At 41.1% G+C, this 26014-nt stretch overlaps 2 protein-coding genes and 1 long non-coding RNA gene across 11 annotated transcripts; 1 reads left to right on the plus strand and 2 right to left on the minus strand.

The window, feature by feature from the left end:
• Nucleotides 1–295: 295 nt before the first annotated feature.
• On the minus strand, nucleotides 296–9054 carry LOC122882983. Of its 8 annotated transcripts, none has more exons than XR_006379506.1 (5): nucleotides 8529–9054; nucleotides 6314–6564; nucleotides 3173–3897; nucleotides 1728–3053; nucleotides 296–1593 (listed from the first exon to the last, which is right to left on the minus strand). XR_006379506.1 is itself a non-coding variant. In XM_044210996.1 (5 exons), exons 2-4 carry the CDS (start codon nucleotides 3949–3951, stop codon nucleotides 2973–2975), a joined length of 777 nt encoding a protein of 258 aa, XP_044066931.1. In that variant the 5' UTR covers nucleotides 3952–4294; nucleotides 6314–6886; the 3' UTR covers nucleotides 296–1593; nucleotides 1728–2972. The 8 variants fall into 8 exon arrangements, 2 of the variants coding, with proteins under 2 accessions (XP_044066931.1, XP_044066932.1); XR_006379507.1 differs by lacking the exon at nucleotides 8529–9054 and having other exon boundaries at nucleotides 1728–2248; nucleotides 2324–3053; nucleotides 6314–6886; XR_006379508.1 differs by lacking the exon at nucleotides 8529–9054 and having other exon boundaries at nucleotides 1728–1830; nucleotides 2039–3053; nucleotides 6314–6886.
• A 129-nt stretch (nucleotides 9055–9183) lies between these two features.
• On the plus strand, nucleotides 9184–24234 carry efhd2 (EF-hand domain family, member D2). 2 transcript variants are annotated; one of them, XM_044210994.1, is made up of 4 exons: nucleotides 9184–9790; nucleotides 17014–17161; nucleotides 17252–17386; nucleotides 19618–24234. In XM_044210994.1, the coding sequence occupies exons 1-4, from the start codon at nucleotides 9504–9506 to the stop codon at nucleotides 19747–19749; spliced, it is 702 nt and encodes a 233-aa protein (XP_044066929.1). In that variant the 5' UTR covers nucleotides 9184–9503; the 3' UTR covers nucleotides 19750–24234. The 2 variants fall into 2 exon arrangements, with proteins under 2 accessions (XP_044066929.1, XP_044066928.1); XM_044210993.1 differs by having other exon boundaries at nucleotides 9204–9790; nucleotides 17014–17386.
• Nucleotides 22157–25792, minus strand: LOC122882990. Its single transcript, XR_006379514.1, has 2 exons — nucleotides 25442–25792; nucleotides 22157–25247 (listed from the first exon to the last, which is right to left on the minus strand). It is a non-coding gene; the product is annotated as an uncharacterized LOC122882990 (long non-coding RNA).
• Between the last annotated feature and the right edge of the window lie 222 nt (nucleotides 25793–26014).

Genomic DNA, 26014 nt, shown 5'->3' on the forward strand with positions numbered 1-26014 from the left:
CTGACCCTCACTCTGAAACTTCTCCTCGTGTATATCAGAGACCACCTCCCAACATTTACCAGAAGTGAAAAGACCTCCTCTAAGCATGTTTCTTTTTCTCTGTTTCATAGCATGGTGTTTTTTTCAAGTGTCAAGTTAATTAGCTTGTAAATAACATACCATGTTACTGTTATTGAATGTTGTCATCATTACTATTATTATTGTGCTGGTTTACACAAACTGTCATTAAAAACACCCCTTTGTACATCTGCTGTACACCAGTTTTGTTTGTTCATAGAAAAAAGACATAAAGAAACACTTTTGAAAGATTTAATTAAAACACACCACAAAAAGCACAACAAATACAACGAAGACTTCCAATGTAGAAATATTGATTTTCATACAGCTATTTACAGGAAACATAGAATACATCAGTAATAAACAATATTTTAAAATATATTAAACTATTTACTATTATTTTCAACTATTAACTATTTACAATACATTTCACATGATTATTTAGGGAACTTTTTCCTCATTTCCTCCAACCACTGGTCTTTTTGAAGAGATTCAGACAGAGGGAATACACTCTGCCACAGTACTGGCTGTGTCCAGTGTCAACAGTGCGGAACTGGCCACACTTTTTTTTTTTTTTTACAAGTTCTACAGTTCGCCTATATGGCCTCTTTGGAGTGGCTCCAGCTTTTACTGTGCTGGTTGGCACACTGGTTTGTAGGTCGGTGCCCACTACTGAGAACTATGGGTACTAGATGTACAGTTTGTCCTGCTGGTGTGAGGATCTGAGGTGTCAGAAAGGGTCCTGGTGCCGGGGGTGTGACAAACACATGCCTCTTCACTGGCCTCTTTGGCATGATGGGACGTGGGAGCTGATTAGAGGCTGTCTGCCTCTGTTGTGCCCGACCTGCTGTACTCTCCGGCAGCCGGTACTGATGCTCCTGTCGTGCTGGCATGGGTTCAGCAGGAAGTACTCTTGCTTCCTGAAGAGGCTCTTCAGACTCGGAAGGGCTGGAGGCAATGCAGTGCCCTGGAGCAGCACAAAGAGCTCCTGCCTCTTCTGCCTGTTGTTGTGCCATCGGATGAGGGTGTTCTGGTTCACTTCCACCAGCTGAATCTCTGTTCCCTGCATCACCAGGGAGTTACCAACTACAAGCTGCCTAATCTTATAATAGTCCCTCAGAATTAAGGACCACCTCAAATCGGCCCCCTTACCTGTACTTACTGGGCTTGGGTGAAGATTGCAGAGTCTTATAAAAATATTTTCCACCAACCAACAGCAGTCGGGCCACCGAGCAGGTGCACTACTCGCACCTAACATGCAATGGGTGGTGCTCTCCACACCAGGTGTTTTTGAGGGCTTCTTTGGTGTTCTGAACCGTCCACTCAAAAGTCTGTCCTGATGTCGTGCTGCATAAACCACCCGCTGCTTGTCACCTTCATCCAGGCTCTCCCACAATGCTATAACTTTGCACGCCTGCTGGTTGCTGAGACAGATAGAGGTCTGATCCGGAAGTTCCACCAAACACTCAGCAAGTCTGTCCCCGTGTTGATATCCAGGAACATTTTGGTCATCAACAGCCCATGCAAACGATGAAACTGTTTAGAAAATAGCAATGTAAAACCTTCACTGACACTGACCTTTAATGACACTTTATTGATGCTGTGAATGATTAAAATATGTGCTCATATGTACTCAGAAAATAGTGAAGAGTCATCACACTGACACTTACCATATCTTCATCTTCAGCTTGCATATCAACTCCAGCCTCAGAGGACGAACTAGAGGGCAGAATTGATGCACCTGAGGTCAATGCAGATGTGCAGGGAGCCAGGCTGCATGAAAAAAAAAAAAAAAAATCAGATTGTGATTATTTTGACAGATATTTCAATTGTAATATGATTCACGATTAGTGAGAATGATCATTTTTGCATCACAATTTTCCTTTTTCCTGAAACAATAGAGGTAAAATGGATCATTTACAAAAGTTAATAAAAGATTTTAAAACCGAGTTGAATTACCAATGTGTTCACAAATGCTTACCAGTGTAACGTGATGGTGGACTGAATTCCGGTACCACCCTCCTGCTCAACAGCTTCTCGTAATTTTTGTTTACAAAATGAAGCAGGTCACCTGAGTAGCTGCGTAAAGCAGATGGTCCAGTAGACAGGGCAGCACTACCACAGTCCTGGTTCCACCTATGCAGTCCTTCCAGCAGGTATATCTGAAACTTCAGGCTGTTGGCACTGGTCCCTAGAAGTACATTATTAAATATTAAATTATGAAGTTATTACAACACATGAACCAACATGTCTGACAGACACAAACCTGGTATGAAGCGTTTTAGGTGTAAATGAAAAGACTAATGATGTAGCGCCTTTGGCACATCTGTACATGGGTAACCGCACACCTCCCTTTGTGAGCTCCCCTGTCTTGGTGTATAGAGCAACACCCGTCAGGTCCTGGATGCAGTTGACGTGCTTTCTCTGGACACGCCAGATGTGATCCATCCTCTCCCTATCAAATAGGGGAACTCCAAGGGAGTCGGTCCTCCTCCAGCACTGGAGAGCCAGCTCCTCCCTTGATAGATGTTTATTGATGTTGCCCTCAGTAAGTAAACACAGGCCCTGGGATTGAAGTTGCTGTCTTTTTGCATCGCGCAACAGAGCTAAATCAGCTGCATCCCACTCAAATATGCACGCTGATAGGCGTGACATAAATATTCAGTACAGCTGATGAGCATCTGTTGCGCATCCCAGGGCAAGTCTGCGTATGAAGTGCCAGATATCCAGCCTTATAGTGAGGTGTGGCCACACGCTGAATCTGGCCTTCAGCTTGGTCTCCCCTGCCTCAGTACAGCAGCCACAGTCCACATATAAGTCAACAGGGGGATTCACACCGGCCTGCTGGTATCTCTTTACCAGGTCTGCTGCCATCATGTCCAGGCCAGCTCCCTCCTGAGCGGTCAGCACACTGATCAGAATCTGACCATACTCATTTCCCACAGAGGTGAGCCAGAGTGCTGTCCCTTGGCTGTTCTGGCAAGCTTCTTGGTGATCTGAAGCACACAAAATGTATAGGGCCTCTGTGAACATGATTCAGAAACACTGAAATACAGGCAGTAGTTAATAATATCAGTAGCCTATATATATATTTTTTTTAAAAAGGTTGTTTAACCTTTTTCGTCGAATCCATTTTTAGAATGGTGCCATAGGTCAATGTTATTGCAGCCTTGATGTCTTCCAGCCTTGTTAAAATGTCCTGGCTATAAACGGAGAGGAGCCACTTACAGCTCGGCGCCACAGCAGGCTCTGGAGGCTCAGAGAATGCCATGGGCAACAGTCCGGGCGGCTGGAGGAAGTCTACACACTCTGTGGTGTACCTTTCTACACAATGCAGCCACTCCTCCGCGTGGTTCTCCCTCAGCTGCTTTAAAACGCGTGTTGGGCTGTTACCCAGGGCACTCTCCCGTAGAACCCAGATCACCCGGATGTCACACGCATACCTTGGTCATGGACAGATATATCAGTAAGAATGTTTTGCATAATTCTATTTGACAAGGCAAGAGAGAAAAGAGACGTTACTCACTTTTGTGTGAGGATGACCCAAAATTCTGATCTCTGAGCCAAGTCCAGTTGCATAAGGACAGTCTGGCTCCAAAACACATGGGCGGATCTACATTTGGTGCAGGTTAGAGTCTCTGTCATCATATTGTAGATCCTGTCCACATCCAGGACCCACTGTGCCCTCTTGTGCAGCCCAGCTCCAGTGAGTTGGTGCTGCCGACAGGCAGGGTTGGAACAGACCACCTTCACCTTCCACAATTTGTAGGGCATCCAGACAAGAAGTGGGTGGGCAAAAAAACGGTCTGGAGCAGGAGGCTGGTGGTACAGATGGTTTGGCTGTGGTGGAAAGTACCAGAACTTCAGGTTGTCTTGAAACTCTAGTTTTCCCATGGGCCCCAGCTTTAATAGGGTCTTCACAATCCATTTGTGGTCTTCAGGTGGCAAGCCCTCTGACCACAAACGGGGCAGCTGAGATGTTGAAGCTTCAAGTGCACCGGGACTTTTATGACGCTGAGTTTAGTTAGTTAAGTTGCTGATGATTGCCCTCTAGTTTTTGCCGGTGTTGCAGTGTATTCAAAACAGTTTGTGTTGGTCATGTTTTTAGGTCAAATTGGAGTTCCATAATTTAGCAGAGTGGGTTGGGGCTGACAAGGTTGTGAGAGTTGTGTGTAAGCTTACTTCCCTGCAGTCTTGTCAGCCACCTCCTGCTCTCCACACACAAATAGTTTTCTTTCTGCACACAGATAAATGTGTGGTGTAGGACTGTAGTTGTAGTGCCACTGGGCAGCTCCCAGGTGCTGCATGAGCATGTTCAAAGAAATGAGTTGATTTTGATCAAACTTAAATAAATACTTTTAACATTTGTAAATCTTGTGAGTGATGAATTTTCAACAAGTAGATATATATGCACATCCTCCTAAACACTCTTTCAGAAGAATCAACTGGGAAAAACAAGTAGATCCTCACAACAGCATGCTGCTCCAAGACATTTCATAGTGCAGACATCATTTCAACCTCACTTGGTCTTCTTCAGAAGACCACTGATGGTGGTCAGGCACATCCTGTCTCAGAATGATGCTGAAAAACTAGTCCATGCATTTGTTACTTCTAGGCTGGATTATTACAGTTCCTTATTATCAGGCTGCCCGAATAAGTCCCTTAAGACTCTCCAGTTGATCCAGAATGCTGCGGCACGTGTACTGACAAGAACTAGGAAAAGAGATCATATTTCTCCCATATTAGCTTCTCTGCACTGGCTCCGTGTAAAATCCAGAATAGAATTTAAAATCCTTCTCCTCACCTACAAAGCTCTTAATGGTCAGGCACCATCGTATCTTAAAGAGCTTATAATACCTTATTTCCCCATTAGAACACTGCGCTCCCAGGATGCAGGGTTACTTGTGGTTCCTAGAGTCTCCAAAAGTAGAATGGGAGCCAGAGCCTTCAGCTATCAAGCTCCTCTCCTGTGGAATCAGGTCTCAGTTTGGGTTCGAGAGGCAGACACCATCTCCATATTTAAGACTAGGCTGAAGACTTTCCTCTTTGATAAAGTTTATAGTTATAGCCTGTTAGCAACAAACAGCTTTGCTTTTAGATGCACTGTGGAGTAGGTTTCAGCATTTATTTCAGGGCTTATACAGACTGGAGCATAGCCCTGTTGTTACATTAGTTTTGTTACTAACTAGATGGAGCTGGAAACTGTGTTTCCAGTATGAACAGCATGGATTGTGCTGAGAGGACTCAAGGACTCTACCAATTGACAACATCATTGGTAAGTAGGAAATAGGTCAAGGAGTAGTAATATATTATAAAATAAGTGGCGTGCAGATAATGATATGCTTAATTTTCATCACAACTAACCTGGAACGTGGCAGACAGTACCTGTAGATCACAAAGCCCACTTTTATTAGACAACTACTTACTTACTAATCACTTTCACTTTGCTCCAACATTGCTTTCCCCTGTGAGATTTTTTACCACATCCTTTTCCAAATGTAGTCTTCCAACAATAGCCAGCACATCCTGTCATGGTGACAACTCGCAAGTAGACTACAGAGCGCAACCAGCTGTGTTTATGGAATACAAACATAGCCTGACTACTTCCGGTGGCTTCAATATTTGTCACTATTAACGTTATCCACCAACTTTTTATATAGAGATCAGTGACATTAACCCATTGTTTTAATAATGTACTTGACTAATGCATTGAACTTTACTGCATGGTCAAAAACAATGAATGAACTTGCAATGACCCTGAAGTGTATAGCTTCAATTTGTTTGTTTTTTTAATTCCCAGTGTGATGTGTTCAAAAATCTATGAATGCAGCTGCAAGTCCCAATGTAGTATTAATCAGTCTCTGTTGAATCAGATCACTGCTGTGACATATTTTAGATCTGTCATCAACTTTGCCACAAGAAGAGCTGTCATAGCCTATCTGTGTTTTTCTACTCCAGAGGAAGAGGCGGGGGAGTGGCTCAGGTGAGCAGGGAGAGCTAATTGACACAGCTGAGAGACATTGTCTAATTATGCTCTCCCTTTTATATGCAGTAGCGTGCTGGACCTGAGACACACACATAGGATCCAGACAGGGCTGCTGAAGAAACTAACCAGTAGCTGCAACACTGAGAGAAGCCACGGAGACCCACACAACGAAGGCTGGTCAACCAGAACCATGTGACCATAGATGGTGGCAGATAATAGAAATATTGTGTGTGTGTGTGTGTGTGTGCTCGTAATAATAAAGATCCTCACCTGGTGAATTGTGCTGTGCCTGTGTCTCTGCTGGAGGAACTCACGGTGGCAACGAGCTTGCTACAGGTTGCTGCCCCAGCTGTCCTATAGTGGAAGAGCTCTGATAGTCAATAACCTCGTTGCTTCATCATTAAGGCACAGGCTCATTGTTTTAGTGCCACCGCCAGGCCTTGTGAAAGACGTGCAGTGGCTCCTAGTGAACTTTTTCTGGTCTGGTCAGCACTGGCTGAGGGCATCTGTCCTGTATCTCCCTGTGGCAGATAGGGGACAAGGACCGATAGACATGCTGTCCAGAAAATGTCAGATTTAGCAGTCAGATTAATGATTTTCTCACAAGTAGTCATCTGCTAAACGTGCCCTTTGTAGGACAAAAATTCATAAGTGAAGAAAAACAGAAGTCACAGCTTAATCAATATTTTCGGGACTGTTTGCAATAAATGCAATTCACTCGGTCTAAAACAGGTGTAAGTATCTGACTAAATGACGTCATACATAAACAATGAAACAACAAGCATGGCTGAATAAAATAATAATAAAAAACTTTATATAGCACCTTTCAAAACAGTACATTTAAGACAAAAAGAATAAAACAAACTAAAAGCTATAAACACATACACATACACATTATAAAACACAAAAAACACATTATAAAACACAAAAAACACAAAGAGAGTGAAATGAAATAAAATGTCATAAAACATTAATGAAAACAATGAAAAGCCATATTGAAAAAGTGGGTTTTTAAAAGTGATTTAAAAGACGAGACAGAGTTTGCAGCCCTGATCTCCTCAGGCAGGTCATTCCACAATCTCGGCCCCCTAACTGCAAAGGCTCTATCATCTTTGAGTATCAATCTGAATGAATAACAATTTTGAGATTTTTGGCAGAAAGAAGTTATCTGATCCTTGAGATGTTTCTGAGATGATGAAAGCAGGATTGAACCATTGAGTTAACATGTTTGTCTAAGCTGAGCTTGTGGACAAAACTAACACCAAGTTTCTGCAATGCTGGGTTATTGAATGGGATAGAGAGCCAAGACTGTTTCTATTAGACTGTTTTTTGTATTTGCACTATCTTGACCTATGATCAATATTTCAGTCTTATCCAAATTAAGCTGCAGAAAATTTTGTGACATCTACTTGTGGATGTCATGAAGGAAGTTTTGCAGGTTGACATTGTTCTGATAGTTGTTTGCAGGGTCACAGCTTAGGTAGATCTGAGTATCGTCGTAAAAATGGAACATGATATTGTGTCTACGTATAAGGTGGCCAAGAGGGAGCATGTAAATGGTAAATAAGATTGGGCCCAGCACAGAGCCTTGGAGGACCCCACACTGAACACCTGTTGCAGCTGACCTGGCATCAGCGATACCAATGCAAAAACACCTGTCTTTTAGGTAGGACTGAAACCATTTCAGAGCAGTGTCACCGATACCCACACAGGTTTCAAGACGGTGTAAGAGGATCTTGTGGTCGATGGTATCAAATACTGCGCATAGATCCAGGAGAACAAGAATGGAGTTATGGCCAGCATCAACTGCCAACAATAAGTTTTTGAGAAGTGCAGTCTCAGGACTATGTTTTTTTTCTAAAACTGAATTTTTCAAAGATATTGTTTTCATGAATAAAAGCTAGCAGTTGATCTGCTACGGCCTTTTCTAAAACATTGGCTGAAAATGGGAGCGTAGAGATGGGCCTAAAATTGTTACAATCAGAGACAGTCTTTTTAAAAGTGGTTGAATTTGAGCAGTTTTTAAAAATTCAGGGACTGTTGATAGAGAGCAGTTTAAAATTTGCAAAATAAAAGGGGACACTGTGTTAAAAACCTTCCTTTAGAAATTTTACAGGCAAAATATCTGAAGGGCAAGTTGAAGGTTTTAGTCAGTGTAGCTAGGGAGATAATATTAAACCATCATATCATACCAACAGTAAAATATGGTGGTGGTAGTGTGATGGTCTGGGGCTGTTTTGTTTTTTTTGCCCAGTCTCTTATGGTGGAGTCATGAACACTGACCTTAATTGAGGCAATTTTACCAATTAGTAGATACCATGGCTAGACTCCGTCATGACGTCACACATACCGTCATTTCTCTATCAAATACAAATACATCAAATCTCTGTTAGTTCATTGATAGCACAAAAAACACCCCATAGTAATCCAGTTCTATGTCAGCTCTCACACTCCATAGGCACGTCACTGTGTACATTGACCTCACCTCTGATACTTCGACTCGCTTGTATTCTCCATCAGTACAATCAAAATTGACGGGGTTTTTTCAACCGAAGCAGGCGAACATTGACAAGTCTGTTCTCCTCTCAGTTAGCTAAGTAATCCAGTTCTATGTCAGCTCTCACACCCCATACAAACACCTGTGGCGTTCGCAGGCTGTGGACTACCCTGTAGTGATGTGTCGGTCGCGAACGAATCGGCTCTATGAGAGGGCTCCTTTAAGTGAGCGATGGGAGCCGACTCTCGTCTGAGAGCCGATTAGAGCCGAAATAGTTTTTGTTTCACATTACATCATAGAAATGACATTGAAATATATTGTATGTGTCTGTATAGAGTTGTGTATTTATTTATTAACCATACTATTTCATTAGTAGGGTGTTATTTTTCTTATACAACTAGGAGTTATTCTTGATATATTCCACTTTTAATGTTTAATTGTATTTCAAAGGAAGACTCTCGCATATGTATTTCTTGCAACAAATAAGAATGTAACTTAGGCAGTGACCAGCAGCAGTGGTAGTAAATGGGGAGCCGAAAGAGCCGGCTCTCGGAAAGGAACGGAGCCATAAGATCCGGCTCCCTTCAAAGAGCCGTAATTCCCATCACTGGTACACTATGGGACTTTATTCTGTCTGCCTCTTTAAAAGGCGCGGTGACAGCATCACAGGGCTACAGAATGCTACGTAGCTAATGAGCCAATATACAACATCCCGGACTGGAGCTATTTATCTGAGCGTGAGCCCTGGAAATTAAAACTAAAGGTTAGAAAGCAAGAATATTTGTGATTGATTTGCTTCGGCTCTCGTGATAAATACCCGTATACAGCCTATATATACGGGGGGGGGGGAACCAACCGGACAGACGGCTGTCTGTAAGCCTGCACGCTCACGCCTTCTCCGCTACTGTAACGTTAGTTAGCTAGATAACGCGCTCCTTTGATTATTAGCTATCCAGTTTGAACATGGCCACAGACGAGCTCTCGTCCAAGCTAAGCCGTCGGCTGCAGATCGAAGAAGGAGCCGAGGACCCCGTTGCTGTGGACGTCCCCGGACACCAGAACGGGTCGGTAGAGAAACCGAGTACGGCCAACGCAGACTCGGAGCTGGGCGCTAAACTGATGCGGCGAGAAGGGCTGAACGAGGGGCAGGGTGAGCACTGTCAGCCCAGCATGAAGGTGTTCAACCCTTACACCGAGTTCAAAGAGTTCTCCCGAAAGCAGATCAAAGACATGGAAAAGATCTTCAAAACGTGAGTGTGTCACAGTCCGGACGAACACTGATACCCCGGGCCGGTTGGAGGCTACATCTCAAACAGGCCAGGGGGTTGCCCATTTTAATTTCCTGTAAGTCAGTAGGTTTTATCAGGGAAGTAACGTTAAGATTGCTCATATAAGGAAGTTGAGTTGACAGGTTGCTCATGTAGGTCACATCTTAATAAAACACCTTATTTTCTTATATCAGTTTTTTTTACAACTAGAAAGTAGTAAAAGTACCACAGAATGACACAAAACGTCAATCTAAATTTAAGGATTACTGAACGAGAAAAAGGCTTAAAGACAGCATTTGGAGCTCTGGGAACTGATGACATGATGGGCGTTTTACTTTTTGGGATAAACGGTTGTGAACTAAAAGATCGCTAAATTAATACAGAAAATAATCATTTTTTGCAGCTGTTTATGTTAAATCTAATGTACCTCTCGATTTCTGTATCTTGAGTTATGGCAGGGTGGGGACATTAAGTGATAAGGAAATCAGGCAACAGGCTTTCATTGAGTAAAGAATATTTCATAGTGTTCTCAGTTCTCAATCCAGGACCTGATGTGTGGTTAATAAAGATGTTAATAAATAAAAATGCCGTGAATTGACCTCTTCAGTTTCCCAGATAATCAGTAACCCTCTTTCTGGAGTCCAAAATCAATTAATGTATTTTAAATGTAAGTACACATGCATATTAGTTTGACACTTTTGCCTTCATAAGATTAGGCCTGGTGAAAGATTAAAGAAATTAATACAATTACTTGAGCTGTAGAAATCTGCCCTTTTATACTGAACTCTTTAAGCCCCAGTTAAACCAGGGGGCAGTACCGCAAAGCAAGTTCAGCTTCCTCTGGCACTGTTTGGGGTTGCCTGGCTTCAGTGAGCCTAACATTGGTGATCCTGGATAACGGGTGTCACGAAGCTGGCTAACTCTGGGTTTTCCAGTCCAGCTAAAAGTGTTTATGTGAAAGAGGCGGAGTTGTTAATTACAAGCAACATCATCGGAACAAAGTGCTTAATATGACAGGATATGAAATGGTGATACCCTCAGGGAAATTTTGGTTATAGCCTCAGCACAGAGTGATATTCATTGAGGTGAAATGTAAACAATATAATCACATAACTAAAATAAGGTATAAGTATTTCTAATAGAATTATTGTATGTCTTTTGTATAGTTATTGTTTTTTACTTTTTTGTCTGATGATGAACAAACTATTATTAATATGTGATGCATATAAAAAAAGTTAAAAGTAATGTAAGACTGTTTCTGCTGCCAAAGGAGAGAGGAGAAGAAAATTAGCTCATGTCTGATGACGTCTGTTCCACTGAAATGTTGCAGTTATGATCACGGGAGCTGATAAACAGTGTGCAGATTGTTTGTCTCATGAAAGACAACAGCGAGTAAACTTTTTTTTTATTTCTAATATCACCACAAAGTCGCCCCATGGCATTGTTGTCGCCCTTACTGTCACTTGCGAGGGGAAGTGGCTGTGGTGTAATAGTCAGTTACACCACTGTTCGCTCAGTTCAAGTGAATGTTGCTGACTTGTTGATGAGGCTGAGTCAGGCTCCACAACTGAGTTGGAGCTGAATGGCAGGAATTTAGGGTCAGCCAGCATTTATCATACTGCCCAAGCAGTCGGTGTGGGTGTGGGCACTGGTGAAATGAGTGTTTGTTTATTATACCTCTGCTGACCACCTCCTCTTACTTACACTACAGTAAATGTAGTTAACAAAGCATAAACATGACACTTGGCTGGATAAATGAAGATGAAAATGAAGTTATTATTATGAGCATCTATATCATGTAACACTCATTTCTGTGACAAAGAGTCTTCTGTGCTTTCTGCTGTTTTTTTTTTTTTTTTTTTTTTTTTTTTTCTAGTTTTAGTCCTCATTGAGGGAAACTGTTGCTCAGATTGACTCTGAGGTTTTGTTTTTGTATGTCCATGACTTCTGCCTGTTTCTGTGCGATGCCCTGCCCAGATTCTTCAGGTTCCTGTCATGTCCAGGCCTGTCCAGGCATTTAAAATGCACTGCTTACTTACACATACTCTTTGTACAGCCATCTTCAAAGGGTTCAGACCCCATCAGACATGTACAGTTTCAGCATTCATCTTGTGAGTTAAACAATAAGAAAGTCAAAAAGTGAGAGGACATTTTCCATATTATACAGTCAGCCACAGGCTGTTTTAGGATAATGTTCAGCAGAAATAAAATGGGTCTGATCTGTCCATCAAAAGCTGGTTGGTTTATTGTTCAACTGAAATCACTGTTAGGCATCCAAACATTTTGATTATTGAAAGGAAGAAAGAAGAAGGTCTTCAGGGATAAATCAGAAATGCCAAATTCCAGCTGACCCAACAAGGGCACTTAGACATAATGTAAAAGAAATAGTGGGTGGGTAAATGTGAATTATAGTCTCAGATTAAATGAAAATTATAATAAATATTTAATGACAAAAAAATTGTAAAAGTCCTGCTTTGTGCAAACTATAAAAGCATATATAAAGAAAGTTTGACAGAATAAAGCATAACCATGGGTTCAAAAATGTCCTTACCGGTGACATAACCAAACCTACGCTCTGGATCTGACTATTGGCACATATCTTTCCCAACCCATGTTCAGAACTTCATCCAGGTTTCAGTCCAAAGGATCCCTTCTCTTATTTGATTTAATACACACTCCGCACAGAAAGTGGGAGTGACTGTCGTATTGTCGGATTTGGGAAGGTACAAACATCAGGAGACATTTTTGTGGCTGCTAAAAATCCGAAGGAGAATACAGTTTGAATTGGAGAAATAAAACACAGAGCAGCTTCCTTCATGGGAAACGGAGCCCTGTGTCTCTTTGCTTTTTTTCCTGAGAAGTCTCTTTGGAAAACAAATATCTCAAAATAGATGTGGAACCGTGCCAACCATTGAGACCGACTTGGAAAAGAGATTGGAGGGAGCTAACTGTTGAAAGTACTCAGTCAGGTGGAAGTTTATCTAGTCTGTGGTAGGACGGATAGATAATAGAGTATGTAAATAAGTCAATAACTGCACGAGTGCCAGATTTAGCCACTCTATTGACTACGACATGAGTATTCAAGAAGAATACTTTGCCTCCGCCTGCCAAAGAGGAAATGCAATCTGATAGGCACTTCCTCAGTTGTACTGAGCACAGAGCTTACAGCAGTTGTTAGCATAGAGCAGGGATTTGGGAAGCCCTGCTCTATGCTAACAGTACCTGTCAGTCTTTTATCCCCTTTTTCAGGACACAAATATTTTTAAACCCCCTATCTCTTAACATACACACACATAAACACACACACAGCCTTTGCCGTAACCTCCACGATAGAAACGAATACAAAGCTGACACTTCAGAATAGCGGTGTGCCATATCATATGGTTCAGGATAATACCGCTTTAATTTTTAATATGATTTTTTTAAAAATCATATCGTGATAATGGCAACATTCCGAGCACAGCAACAACAAGCAAAGCGAAAGTGACATTGCTACCGGCTCCACGGTGGAGGAGTTGGTTCCAAAAAGGGGAGCTACTTCAGTAGTGTGGAAGTGGTTTGGTTACAAAAGATCAAGCAGTTTCCCCACACATAGACTTTACTTGGTCGGGCCACCCTGGTGTATTAACGGCGCCATTAGCAGCGATCGATTAACTAGTGGACAATCTTCCCCTCGCTCTACCTCTCCCGTGCAGCCCACTGACAATCGCACATGCTCTGCAGAGAAACCACACACAGAGAGAGAGAGAGGGAGGCTCCTACTTATGCCGTTGTTTAGTAAAAGCTTGTAAATGCAGCTGTTGGTGCTGATGTCATTCGGTACCATTTTGGTTTCGATCGTTTCGATCGTCTACATCTTTAACAACAAGCCTCCTGCACACGCGGCTCGCCAAGCAAGAAGGAAAAAGCAAAACGCGAGTTGTGTGTTTTGGGGCGACTTTATAAAACATACTGCCGACGAAGGAAGTCAACACATACAGGGAGAAAGAGAAACAGAAAGAGGCGTGGCGAGTCAGTGTGTGTGTGGGGGAACTGAAGGGAAAAGCAAGATGAGCAGATTACAGTAGTTTGTGAGTAAACACTACAATAAGATGGAGGATTCAGTTGAATTAAAATGGTGAAATAATTTACTAGAAGTAGGGTAATGTAAATCGTTATCACAGAAATACCCTGAAATATTATGATTTTATTTTACGGCCATATCGTCCACCCCTACTTCAGAATGTAAGTGACTTCCACAGTGATAACACAGGATGGCTTTCCATTGGAATCACTTGGAATCTTGGAAGTACTGTTTATCTTAAATAGAAGCTCATAATCTGATATAAATATTGATATGATATGCTTGAAAGTTAACTGGGAGATTGTCCTGAAATTTTTGTGTGATCAGCTAAGGCGGCATGCTGTTGGTCTTGTTCAACTACAAAAATACAAAGTCCACTTGTGGCCACACAAAGGTGTTACAGAGTGATGTTTCTTTGTCTAACAAACACTTCTTTACCAGACAACAGAAGTTTCTTAAGTGTTATAAATTAAGTTAATAAATTATCTACAGCAGATACAATGTGCTGCCAGTTATGTTTGTCTTTTGAACAGGTGAAAGTGACCTTTGGCTAAAAATAGAACCCTGCTGCCTAAATGTTTTCTACATTGCTCTTTGCAGATAGAAAGAGCAGGGAGAGAAAAAAAGTTCAGTAAGACATTCGTTTACATAAGAGCTTTGTGAATCCAGGTGTTTTTCCAACCAGGAGCCACATCGAAAATGGAACTGGCTATCAGAACCCATCCCTAAAGACAGGCCTTCCTGCAGTGCATTGTGGCGGACACCTCGCCTGAAATAAAGACAACTCTCACTGATGTCGGAAAAATTTCTAAAATATTTCTAAAATGTTAACCTTCGTGGAGAAAGAGCAGGCCACAGACCAGTTTTGTTTTGCTACCGCCATGTTTCTGTCCCTCCTAATGTTACCCCCACGTGGGGCAAACATGCAGAAAATATATATTCATTCCAACCAGAGAGAAACGATCGGATTAAGCGTTTACATGGTTATTAGGTGCTAATTTTTCCTACTGAACGGCCACCACTTACACCACCCCTGTCAACCCGATTTGAAAATTCCTTCCGATCGGGCCAGTCTCTTCCGACTGAGGTGGTTACATGAGGCATTTTTATTCTGATTGGGCTATTATTCGGATTATTAGTGGAATATTAGGGTCCATGTAAACGCAGTTAATGAGCTACACTGTTGCACTGGCTGACATGTTCCTTCATTACCATGAACACACACACACACACTGCAGTTTATTTTAAGGAAGGAGACTATAGAATAACACCAGACTTGCCCTTTTTAAGTTTGTTTGTCCTTTGTGTTTAAAAAGGTTTTATGAAGTACTACATTTACACTCTGAGTAGGCAGCTCTGTACACTAATGTCTCTGAACAGCTGCAAGATATCTTTGAGGACTGTTGGATCCTCAAACAAAGTCCTCTAAGAGAACAAATGTAAACTTCCCTCTGTGATTCATTTTTTATCAAAATCATATCTAGTGTTACTCCAGCTTTTAGGTGGAGCACACTCAATGCTGTTTTAAGGAAAAGATGTTTATCACTCCGTCTTGGATTCATTACTTCCTGTGTAAACATTTCCCACCAATCACTGATCCACACTGGTGGAATCGGTGTCTCAGCGAGGAGGGACAGGGCACTCGTCTCTGCTGCACACACAGTGGGAAGACAAGTGTCAGTCCATAGTATTTAACTCGTAGGGCAGCTTGAATGTTCGATGCCTTTATGGTTAGTGAACAGTTAAAAACTTATCTACCTATCGATCTTGATTACTCAGTGTGTGAGGTATGTGTTGGTAAATCATCAATTAGAAATGAGTGAAAGAAAATAAATCATTGATATTCTGTCAGTATGTACAAACATGGTCTTTGGCCCGCTACATCAGAAGGAAAAAGTGTTTACACGTTTTCTGAACAGCACGCTCAAAGGCGGGGTGAAAATCCGGCCATCATAGAGAGTGGGGAGATGCAGTATTGTTTAAATACGGGGATTACAGAACACACTTTCTCTCCTGGAATGCATCCGTAATGTTGCACTCGGTTGTTCACACAAAAAGTGCTGAGTAAAGAATGAAAAAAGAGAGCTAGAGAGAGGAAAGTTAAAAACCCTTCTTATTTCCTTACCTACACACACCTGACCGATCACTGTGTGAATGCTGGATTGTCAGTTTCTGAAAGTTACAGAAATTGTAAAAGCTCCCCCCCCCAATATGGCGTTGGAAATGTGTGGGAGGGGAGGGGGTTTCCGAAGCTATTCAACCATCTGACAGGCACTCCTGAAAAAGTATACTGGCACCTTTTTTTTTTTTAAAAGTCTGAGTCAACATGTAGCAGCTGATTTCACATCCGTACCCTTTGTGCGCACCCGGCCTCCTCAGACCTCAGAGTTTCATCTGTTCTTTCCTGGCAAGACAAAACAAACCAGGTCCTTTCCACTTAATGCACCTAAACCTATTCAGTTAGAAATGTGCAGTCTGTGGTCGACACAGGATTTGTCAGTCAGTTCACTCAAATTACAAATAAATGTATTTCCACTCTGTATTTTCACCAGTGGTATCTATCCACTCACTCCTCCACCCAAATACAATGGAGGTGAATGGATGTGCTGTTTACACCATTGAAAAATGACCCTGTAACTTTGGAAAATCCAGAGAGCACACTTAAATTTTCATGGGGGCTATTAGGCCTTTTCCAGTGCTGGAATTTAAAGCTGGGTTTATATGCGACACAAGAGGATTTCACCTGTTGATAGCGTCACCGACAGACACCTACGAACACAGATGCACTACTTGTTGTTGATTTTTCTCTCACATTCGCTTCAGTGTGAGATCTGTTCGCCGACAGAACCCTTCTGGTTTCTAACATCTGACTCCAGCTCCCATTGAATGGCCTCTCCACAAACACTGATGACCTGAACATTGTGGTTTTGGTCTAGATTGTGATTGGTTACCAACGAGTACCTGGAGCATTTAGTATCACTTCCTGAGCGGAGGCCAAATTTAGTTCCGGGGACTCGTCCTCGCAGTGGGATAAATAAAACCAAAACTATCTGCAAGGCTTTAAAGTGGCACAGCATGCACATGGTAAAAGGTGTGTTGTTAACAAACAGTTAACAACAGTTTTATATTTGATTCTGTCAAGGTATGATGTTGAGAAAGACAACTTCATTGACCTGATGGAGCTGAAGTTGATGATGGAGAAGCTCGGAGCGCCACAGACACACCTTGGTTTGAAGAACATGATGAAGGAGGTGGACGAGGACCTGGACAACAAGCTCAGCTTCAGAGAGGTGAAACAGGAAAACCAGATTAGTATCAGTCAGAGGATGCGATATTCCTTCTCTGTATATCCATGTCTCTGTTCTTCCTGTCCTCCTCAGTTCCTGCTGATCTTCAGGAAGGCAGCAGCAGGAGAGCTGGCAGAGGACAGCGGCCTCAGTGTCCTCGCTCGCCTCACTGAAATCGATGTCTCCACAGAGGGGGTCAAAGGAGCCAAGACCTTCTTTGAAGCCAAAGTAAGTTGACTCCAAACTTCTTATACAACAACATAGTCAGTGTTTCATTACAGTCAGTACACTAGCACAAGTGTTTTAGACGAGTAGATATACCGTATACTACACACACATGCACACAAAGTTTCACGTGCATGCAATCAAAGTTACTTCTAGGTGAAGCATCAGGTTCTGTGTTACAAATCTCTGCCGCAGCTGATGCAGTCCAGTGTTCATTTTTCCAACAAAAACTATGCAAAAAATATTTGTTGACAACCTTTTTTTTCACAATGAAAACAAGACTAACACAATGTCTACGCGGGCTGCATAGTGAAAGCAGCATATTAGCAGAGCAGCAGCAGCTTCAGTCCTCCATCAATAGCTGCGGTAACATGGACTATATTTCTTCAACCCGACTGAAATCATTCTGATTAGAGATTCCAACGTATCTGTTTACATGGACGCTAAATATAGTGATCCGATAAGATGTGCGTTTACATGCCCCAAAGCATTAAATCAGAATCTAACAGAAACATAACAGAAGAAGAAGAAGAAGAAGAAGTGGTTCCGCCTGTTAATACAATTTTCAAGATGGACCCACATCGTGTCCTGGGAACAATATTTGCGTTTCTGCTGTTAGGGTTAGGCGTTCGACAATCCTTAAATCTTTTAAGGTCTCCAACAAAAAAGTTGTATCAGCCACAGACCAGTTTTGTTTTGCTACCGCCATGTTTCTGTTCTTCCCAGAAACTTGTTCACGTCACCTAATGTTGCCCCCACGTGGGGAAAACGTGCGCAGAAAGAATATTTATTCCAACCAGAGAGAAACGATTGGATTAAGCATAGTGCGAGTGAAGCGTGAGCTGTTACGCGGCCCGTGTGGACTAAAACAGAAGCATATCTGTTCCATCAGACGCATGTGAGACTGACGCTTTCTGTGCAGACAAGCCTTAACGCTAAATGAAAAGTAACATTGTAAAACAAAGAAAATTATTACAATTTTCATCAATAAATAAAAACTAAATGATAATGCGAAATACGGATGAATGGACAAATGAACTAATTACTGTTTTAATGCAAAGTCTTATTTAATGACCTACATACATGTGTGGAATCAAACACTCACATTCACACCTACGGGCAATTTAAAGTTAGGTTCATCTTAAAACAAATTCTTCCTGAACACAGTTTAAAAAATCAAGTTGATTTTATATTAGGGAATATCTGATAAACTCCGTGCTTACTTGTACTACTTCAGTTTCTGATACTGGGTGCAGGGGTGAAAGTAGATTGAAGCTCTGTGAATGTTGACAAAGCTTTCAAAATCATAATGTATGGTATGAAAACCAATCACAAATATATGCCGGTAATGTGTCAGCCAACCACTAAAATGTTTGGAATTTTGGTAGAATCGTTTATCATTAGTCAATAAAGTGTGTGTGGTTTGGTTGTGAAAAAAAAAAAAATAAAGTACAGGAACAATAAATCAAATGCACCCTTCCAAGCACAGTGTGTGTTTAGGAAGTAAAGATGCACACCGTTATTATGCCGGAGTTACAGAACAACCCATGGAAGTCGCATAGCTTGTTTGACTTGATGTCTGTGTTGTTGGAATAAAACTGAACATCAGGAAACATCACAACTTATTTTGTCTGTCATATTATTTGGGAGATTTTTGCAAGAAACGACTGTCTGCCAAAACCCCTCAGCACTCTATCAGACAGTCAGCTGCAGCAGAAGGTGACGTTAGCCAGCAGTAACTAAACCATTTTGGAAAGGCAGCGGGGTTCCCTCAGCATGAATTAAAATCCCACAGGTCTGTGCTCGGCACAAACCATTGACTGTATATAAAGTTCATGGCACAAACACACTGGAACAATTTAAAGGCAATAAGAAAACAAACAGTTGACCTAACGTTAGCAGATGTGTTTTCTTGTTGGAAATGCGATCGTGACGGCTGTTGTATGTGGGTTTTGGCAGGCAGCTGCTGTCCCCTCTTCCCAGTACTGCGTACCGGCACTGAATCTTTTAGTGGTACTGAGTACTGGACCGTACTGACCTACTTTCACCCCTGACTGGGTGCAACACACAATGTTGTGCTAAGCACAGGATGCAGGTTCCTTACAAAACCCTTCCTCTTAGCCTTTACAGGCCGCAGGTCTTTGAAATTCAGTTTCAATTCTCAGCTCTTGGCTGAGGAGCTCCGCTGTGGCCGCGCTCGTCACCTGACGGCTGTGTGTTTTCCTGTTGGACAGGTCCAGGCCATCAATGAGTCCAACCGGTTTGAGGCAGAGATCCGCCAGGAGCAGGAGGCCAAGAAGAAGCAGGCCGAGGTGCAGAAACAGAGAGGAGCTGCTTTCAGAGAACTGCAGTCAGCCTTCAAGTGACCGCCTCTCTCTCTCCTCTCAGGACCTTTCACTTTCTGTGCTGTACTAATGTTTGTCAATGTGTGTGTTTGAACGCTGCATGTATGTCATAGTCCTGAGTCAAACACAGGCTCAAAGTCCCACACATGCTGGTCACTAGTCTACGATACAATGGACTGGATACATGATGAAAAATCAGCACTGTCTATGCTTATGCAGATAACAGATAAAGAATCATTCATTCATCTATCTAGAATCATCTATTTATTTAGCTCTTTAGCTCAGTAACACACTCAAATAAGTTCATACAAGTTTAGTGCAACTATAGCAGGATTTCCAGTAGAGCAGTCTGTAATGAGCGAAGTGAATGGATAATTCTTACAGTATCTGTCAGCCACCACTGTGTCCCCAACATCAAAGAGCCAATTTTTACCCAGAATATCAGCACTGCGGCCCACTGTGTCGGCGCATTTGGGGCGCTGACGCAGAGGGCTCCAGCAAAAAATGGTTAAAATTATTGTCAGTAGTAAATTCCTGCTGCCATCTAACGAACTTTCAGACTCATGGATTTGTTACTCCAGTCGGCCTTTCTGAACCGTATACGATTGTCTCATCTGTCCCTGAAACACAGCCACATGTTGTGGGCTGATTTCAGTCTGAACAGCCAGCACCTGCTGTGTTTGGAACTTAAATCTGTAAAACTGTAGCTAAAATGACCCAGTGTCCAGTTAGTATTTGCGTAGAATAGTGATGAATGCACTTGTTGCACTGTTTCGGCTACAGTGTCAGTCAGCTTGTTTTGAGCTATATTTGACTTTGCTCATTCCAGAACTTATTAAATCCACAGTGACACTTTACAGTCATGTAATCCGTCTGTCACACAACATTCAATTCAGTGTTAAATGTTGAACAAATAGCGGAGCTCTACATTTTTACTGTCAGCTCTGTATTTTTGTACAATGGGGTTGGGTGGGTATTGAGTAGATTTTGGTACTTGTGGTTTGGGATGGTTGTGGTGTTGGTCAGTCTTCAGCGTCATATTTTGCGTGGGCCCTCTGAAATACAGTGTTTGTTTGTTTTTGTTTTTTAGAAACGTGGGTCTTTCTTTTCTAGTTTCGGAAATTATTCCTATCCTATCAGCTCTGTCAACATTTTATTCACCAACTTCAGTGCTGAGATCTGGGGATGCAGTGACTTCACTGTTGACTCTGCTTTAATTTGGAGTTCACACCAACCACATGAGCCATCAGACAGTTTAAAACTATCAAAATCAGGAAGTTAAAGTTAAACATTCGCATTTTCCAGGCACTGCTTCCTGGTTCAGGTTGTTTACCATAGTTGGACATAAAAACAAACATTTAGATTGTGTTCACTTTAGCTTTCATTTTCAGATCACTGGATTAGTGGTTTGGACTCAAGTACCCACAGCTCAACAATGAATTCAGTGAGTAAAATGTGTTCATACCTGATAGGAATGATAGCCAAAACTATGCAAATAAGGCACAGGCTTCTCTTTTTTTTAAAAAGAAACGTTCCCACGGTATGCGCTCTCCCCTGGATGAATCTGGAGATTTTACACAGAATATCACATGTGCCATGATAGCAGTTAGACCAGTACCACTTACGGTGTTTAAAAGCTTACACTGCTTTACATGTTTCGTTGTTGTCTGGCTGTAAATGTTGACCTTCTGGCAGTGTGATCAGTGTGTGTCAGTACTCTGTAGCTTGCCACGGGTGGTAAGGGAAGGGAAGTGTGAGTTCCTGCCGAGATGTGAATAGTGCTTCCTCCTGCTATATTCATGTCTTATCAAAATAAGAAGAGTGTTACTTTCTCTTACCATGATCATCAAATCCTTCGTCATGAATTGAAACCAGCCTTGAATGCTAATCAGCTCATTTCCTGTGGTCCTTCCTTGTTGTGAGATCCAGTTTGTGGGGCTTGTGTATTGCTGTCTAATCAGGTAAATCTTTTTTGCTAAGAGATGCACAATTTGCACTTTCTTGGTCATTTGATGTTTCATAATCAAGAGATAGTAGATTTAACTTTAATTCAACATTATCTTCCTGTCTTTGAAACTTAAAGTGTTATTCCTGAAGATCATTTGGTGGATTGTGCTCGTGGATGCACAGTAGCAACCTTAAGCAATTCAGCATAATTTCTATTACACCATAGAGTATACAGATAATGGACCGCCATTACAGTTTACAATAGAAGAAGGAAGTGCTGCATGGCTCTGATTGGCTGATCTGACAGGTGCTCTTTAGCAAGACTTCCTGGATTCTGTTTTTTGTATTTTTACCTGCCCCACTAGACATAAAGTAGTGCAAAAAACCAAGGCGCACTCCATCTTCAGATGCAATATTATAAATGTATCCTTTGAGCATAAGGTAATCAAACAGACCAACGCGTATCGACTCTAGGTCTTGGACTGCCATTATTTGAAAGATAATCCATTAGTAACGTGATCTTTTTTCTTTTTTTTTTTTAACAAAAACTCATCTTTCATGATTTAAAAAATGTGTAAGTACAAATTACAAACATAATTTGTTGTAATGCAATCCATATAACCTAATCATAAACTATGTCATAGAGATAACCTTTGCTCCATTAATTTCCTTACTCAATGACGACCTAACAGTTGACTTCCTATTTGTTGCCATGGTAATGTTACTGCAAGGCAGGTGCATTTTTATAAGGGAGCAAACAGCCTCACCTTTATCCCCAATTAGTCCATCTCTGGTGTTGAATCCCAAATGCTTCCACACTTTACTTCTCAGATGGTTTGGTGTCATCGTTACTTGTTCAGTATGGCTCGCTAGTTTCCTCTATTTTGCGTTAATGAAGCAAACAACAAATAGTGAGTTACTGACGGCAACAGGGCATGCAATAGGTCAGAGTGACAGTGCATTTTATGAATGCCTTGCAGTAAGGTTACTGAATGTTTTCAATAGTTTACAAATGAATAGTGTGAATTATCTGTAGAGCTAATGGACTCTTCCACATACACATCTATAAATGGATCATTTCCTGTCAATAGTGGACCAGCAATGGGGAAAACTGCATGTGTAGGACTGGGTGCTAACTAAATATTAGTGTTTATTGACTTGGAATGACTTATTATAGTGAATTGATTATATTGTCGTATCTTTTACAAAATTCTGTCGTCCAAATTCCAAGCAACTGAAAAAAAACAAAAACATTTTACTGATGTGATGTTTTACAGCGAAAGACGTTGGCATACACCGTCATATTGTAGGTCATCTTATGTGTCAGAAACATATACGTATAAGTATCACATTTTTATATGATCTTCAGGATTATCACTTTAAATAATCAAAATCGGATATCTTTAATTTTACTATCATGGCACAGAGCAATTAAAAAAAAAAAAATTAGGACAGATTTGTTATCCTTAATTGTTTGTTTTGGAGCCACTTTGTTAATGTATGAGGGACGAACTTTAGGTTAGTACTGTGTAAAATAATATGCAACCTCCCTTAGTGTTATTTTTTTACAACGCTGTCTGTTGATGCATGCCAGCACTTAACAACATATTGTGACCGAAATGTTCTTAATGAAGAATCAAAAAATGCTCACTACCTTTTTTAGGACGAGGGGTGTCTTTGAAATTTCCTCCCAGTTCATTGTTGATGACTCGACACAGTTCACAGTTGGGTTTTGCAACTTCATCTGTGAGCCGGGAGGACATTTGGGGATTTCAGGATTGAAACATGTTTTTTTTTTTTTTGTGTAAAGTGGAGGATGGTTGGTGAGTTGCAATTTTGGAGATATATATCTCCACCCAAGATCGAGCTCTGCGAAAGCTCGATCCCCACACAATCAAAAACTGTTGTGTTGTTTCCTGCTGCAACAAGACACTAGTAGCTGTAATATTTGGATTTTTGTGTGTTTTACTGATTTTTACCACATTTTCTAAATATTAAAAAGAAACACCATTACTTTTTGTTTGTTCTTTTGGAAAAAAATAAACAAAAATAATGAGCCCTAATTATATATGCAAATCTTTCACTGTTCTCCTTGGTGGTTTTCTGTTAATCTTGTCTAGGACAATGCCAACACTGTATTATGTGGTGGGGGAGGGGTGTAACAGGAAACAAAAGTATCATTTATTTTAAACTTCATTCCATTAAACATGACCCAATTACTGATGGAGAATACACACTCAATGAATTGGATTCCATGAATTGTTATCTTTCCACTGAATTCTCCTCCCACTTCACTCTTTAATGTCCTTACTGTTACCAGAAGAGTGCCAAATGTTTAAACTACTGTCAACTTGGTCTCTGGGCTGAATAACAGAATCAGCAGGGTATCTTTTCAGGTTTTCCTTCTATGGTTTGATTTTTTTATTTAGTTTATTTCTTTGTTTTTCTTAGGATGTACAACTGTACTGTCTTGTATGCTAATAAGAAATGAGAAAACTCTCTAATACACCTTTATTTTGACTTTCAATAAAATGCATCCTTTTGTTGCAATAAATTGTTTATATGTGTGTGTCATCACTCTTATGTTAACATCGAAAAGAGAACATCAAGAGAGTTATCCTCCTCAAACCCAGCAGTTTGTTTTTGTCCTCTGCAGGTGCACTGTAAAAACACCTTTTTAATTGTTTGGCATAAATAAGGATGGGAATTTGTTAGGAATTAGAATATTTAAGTGTGATTCATTACAGATATAGTAAGATTTGTCAACTTGTCTTATTTATTTGGCTGTGGGAAAACCAATCTTCAAAACTCACCCGGTAATAGACTGTGCTTCTCGCGGAGGAGCTGGCATGGCTCGTGGGCTAACAAAAGCAGTCCACAAAGTTTTAAATTATGCAACTTCTTAGTGAACAGTTTATTGTCATTAATCTCTGTCACTCACTGATTAATGTTAAGGTTAATGTTCAGCTTTATTGTCATTATACAATACAGGATTGCACAATGAAATGCAGTTGTAGCCCCCTAAACTCTACACACACACAGAAAATGTAGGAACAAATATTTAAATTATAAGAGAATATAAACAGTAGGCAATAAAATAGAACAAAGTATATAAAAAATAACACTAAAGGAAAGATAAAAAGGAAAACTAAATTTACAAGGAAGATATACAATTACTTATATAGCTATACATATATACCTATACACAGAAAATATGTACAGGATGTGTAATATAAGTAATAAGTTATAGTGCAAATAGAAAACTCTAAACGATAACGTTATAGTGGGAATGAGGGCGTGCAAAATGTATGGTAATGTGCAATACCAGCATAACAGAAAGTTCCATGTCAAAAAAAACAATGAGAGTCATTTCTTTATTAACGGTGTTGTGCAGATGATGTGGTGGAGCGGAGTGTCGCAGCCTGAGAGAAGAAGCCGCTCTGGAGTCTGCTGGTTCGGCAGCGGGGTGGGCAGGCGGCGGGTACTGTCTTTTAGCTTTGGGCTCTGCTAAAAAAGACAAAACACTGCAAGCAGGCAGCATCGTTCCTTCTCTGTTGCTTGTATTATTCCACCTGCAGTTGGAAGACAAGGATATAAAGAAACAATATTTCCGAATGAGAGGTCAGCCACCCCTCAAAATGGCTGCAGCAGAGCCTCTCAGTTTGGCGTGTCAAAGTTTAGTCAGATTGAACTGTCAATTCAGGACTGGAGCGAGTTTGTTTCGCCCTGTCCTGATAGAAGGTCTCTCTCATTTCTCAGTTTGTACCTCCTCGCTCCTCTCCCGCCAGAGCTACGAGCGGAGGAGGCGAGCAGGAGTCACGCGGAGGGAGGAGGCGAGGCCACAGGCATTTAACGAAATGCGCTGTCCTCGCTTCGCAGCCGTCATCATAAAGCGACGCCAATGAAATGGGACGTGTGGCGCAGCCGCATCATTTGGCCATTGTTTTGTTATAGCTTACCGCTGCTTTTTATGATCTCTGTCAGATAAGCATAACAGTGTTCATGACAACGTATATATATTTACTTTTAGTTAAATTCACAACTTTACAGATGTCAACACACACACACACACACACACACACACACATCAGAATCAGAATCAGAAATACTTTATTGATCCCCGTAGTGAAACTTTGTTACAGTAGCTCGCCTTTACGTCAGTGCACACAGGAGAAAGTACTAGCAAAAAATATAATATAATACACTATAAAACAGGTCAGAAAATAAATTAAGTACCAGGTGGGTATAAGTATAAGATAAAATAAGTGTGAAGTACCAAGTGGGTTTACCGGTTTAAGATGATAATACAGTATAATAATACAATGTAATAAAATAAGTA

This window comes from Siniperca chuatsi, linkage group LG10, assembly GCF_020085105.1.
Source record: "Siniperca chuatsi isolate FFG_IHB_CAS linkage group LG10, ASM2008510v1, whole genome shotgun sequence".
NCBI lineage: Eukaryota > Metazoa > Chordata > Actinopteri > Centrarchiformes > Sinipercidae > Siniperca > Siniperca chuatsi.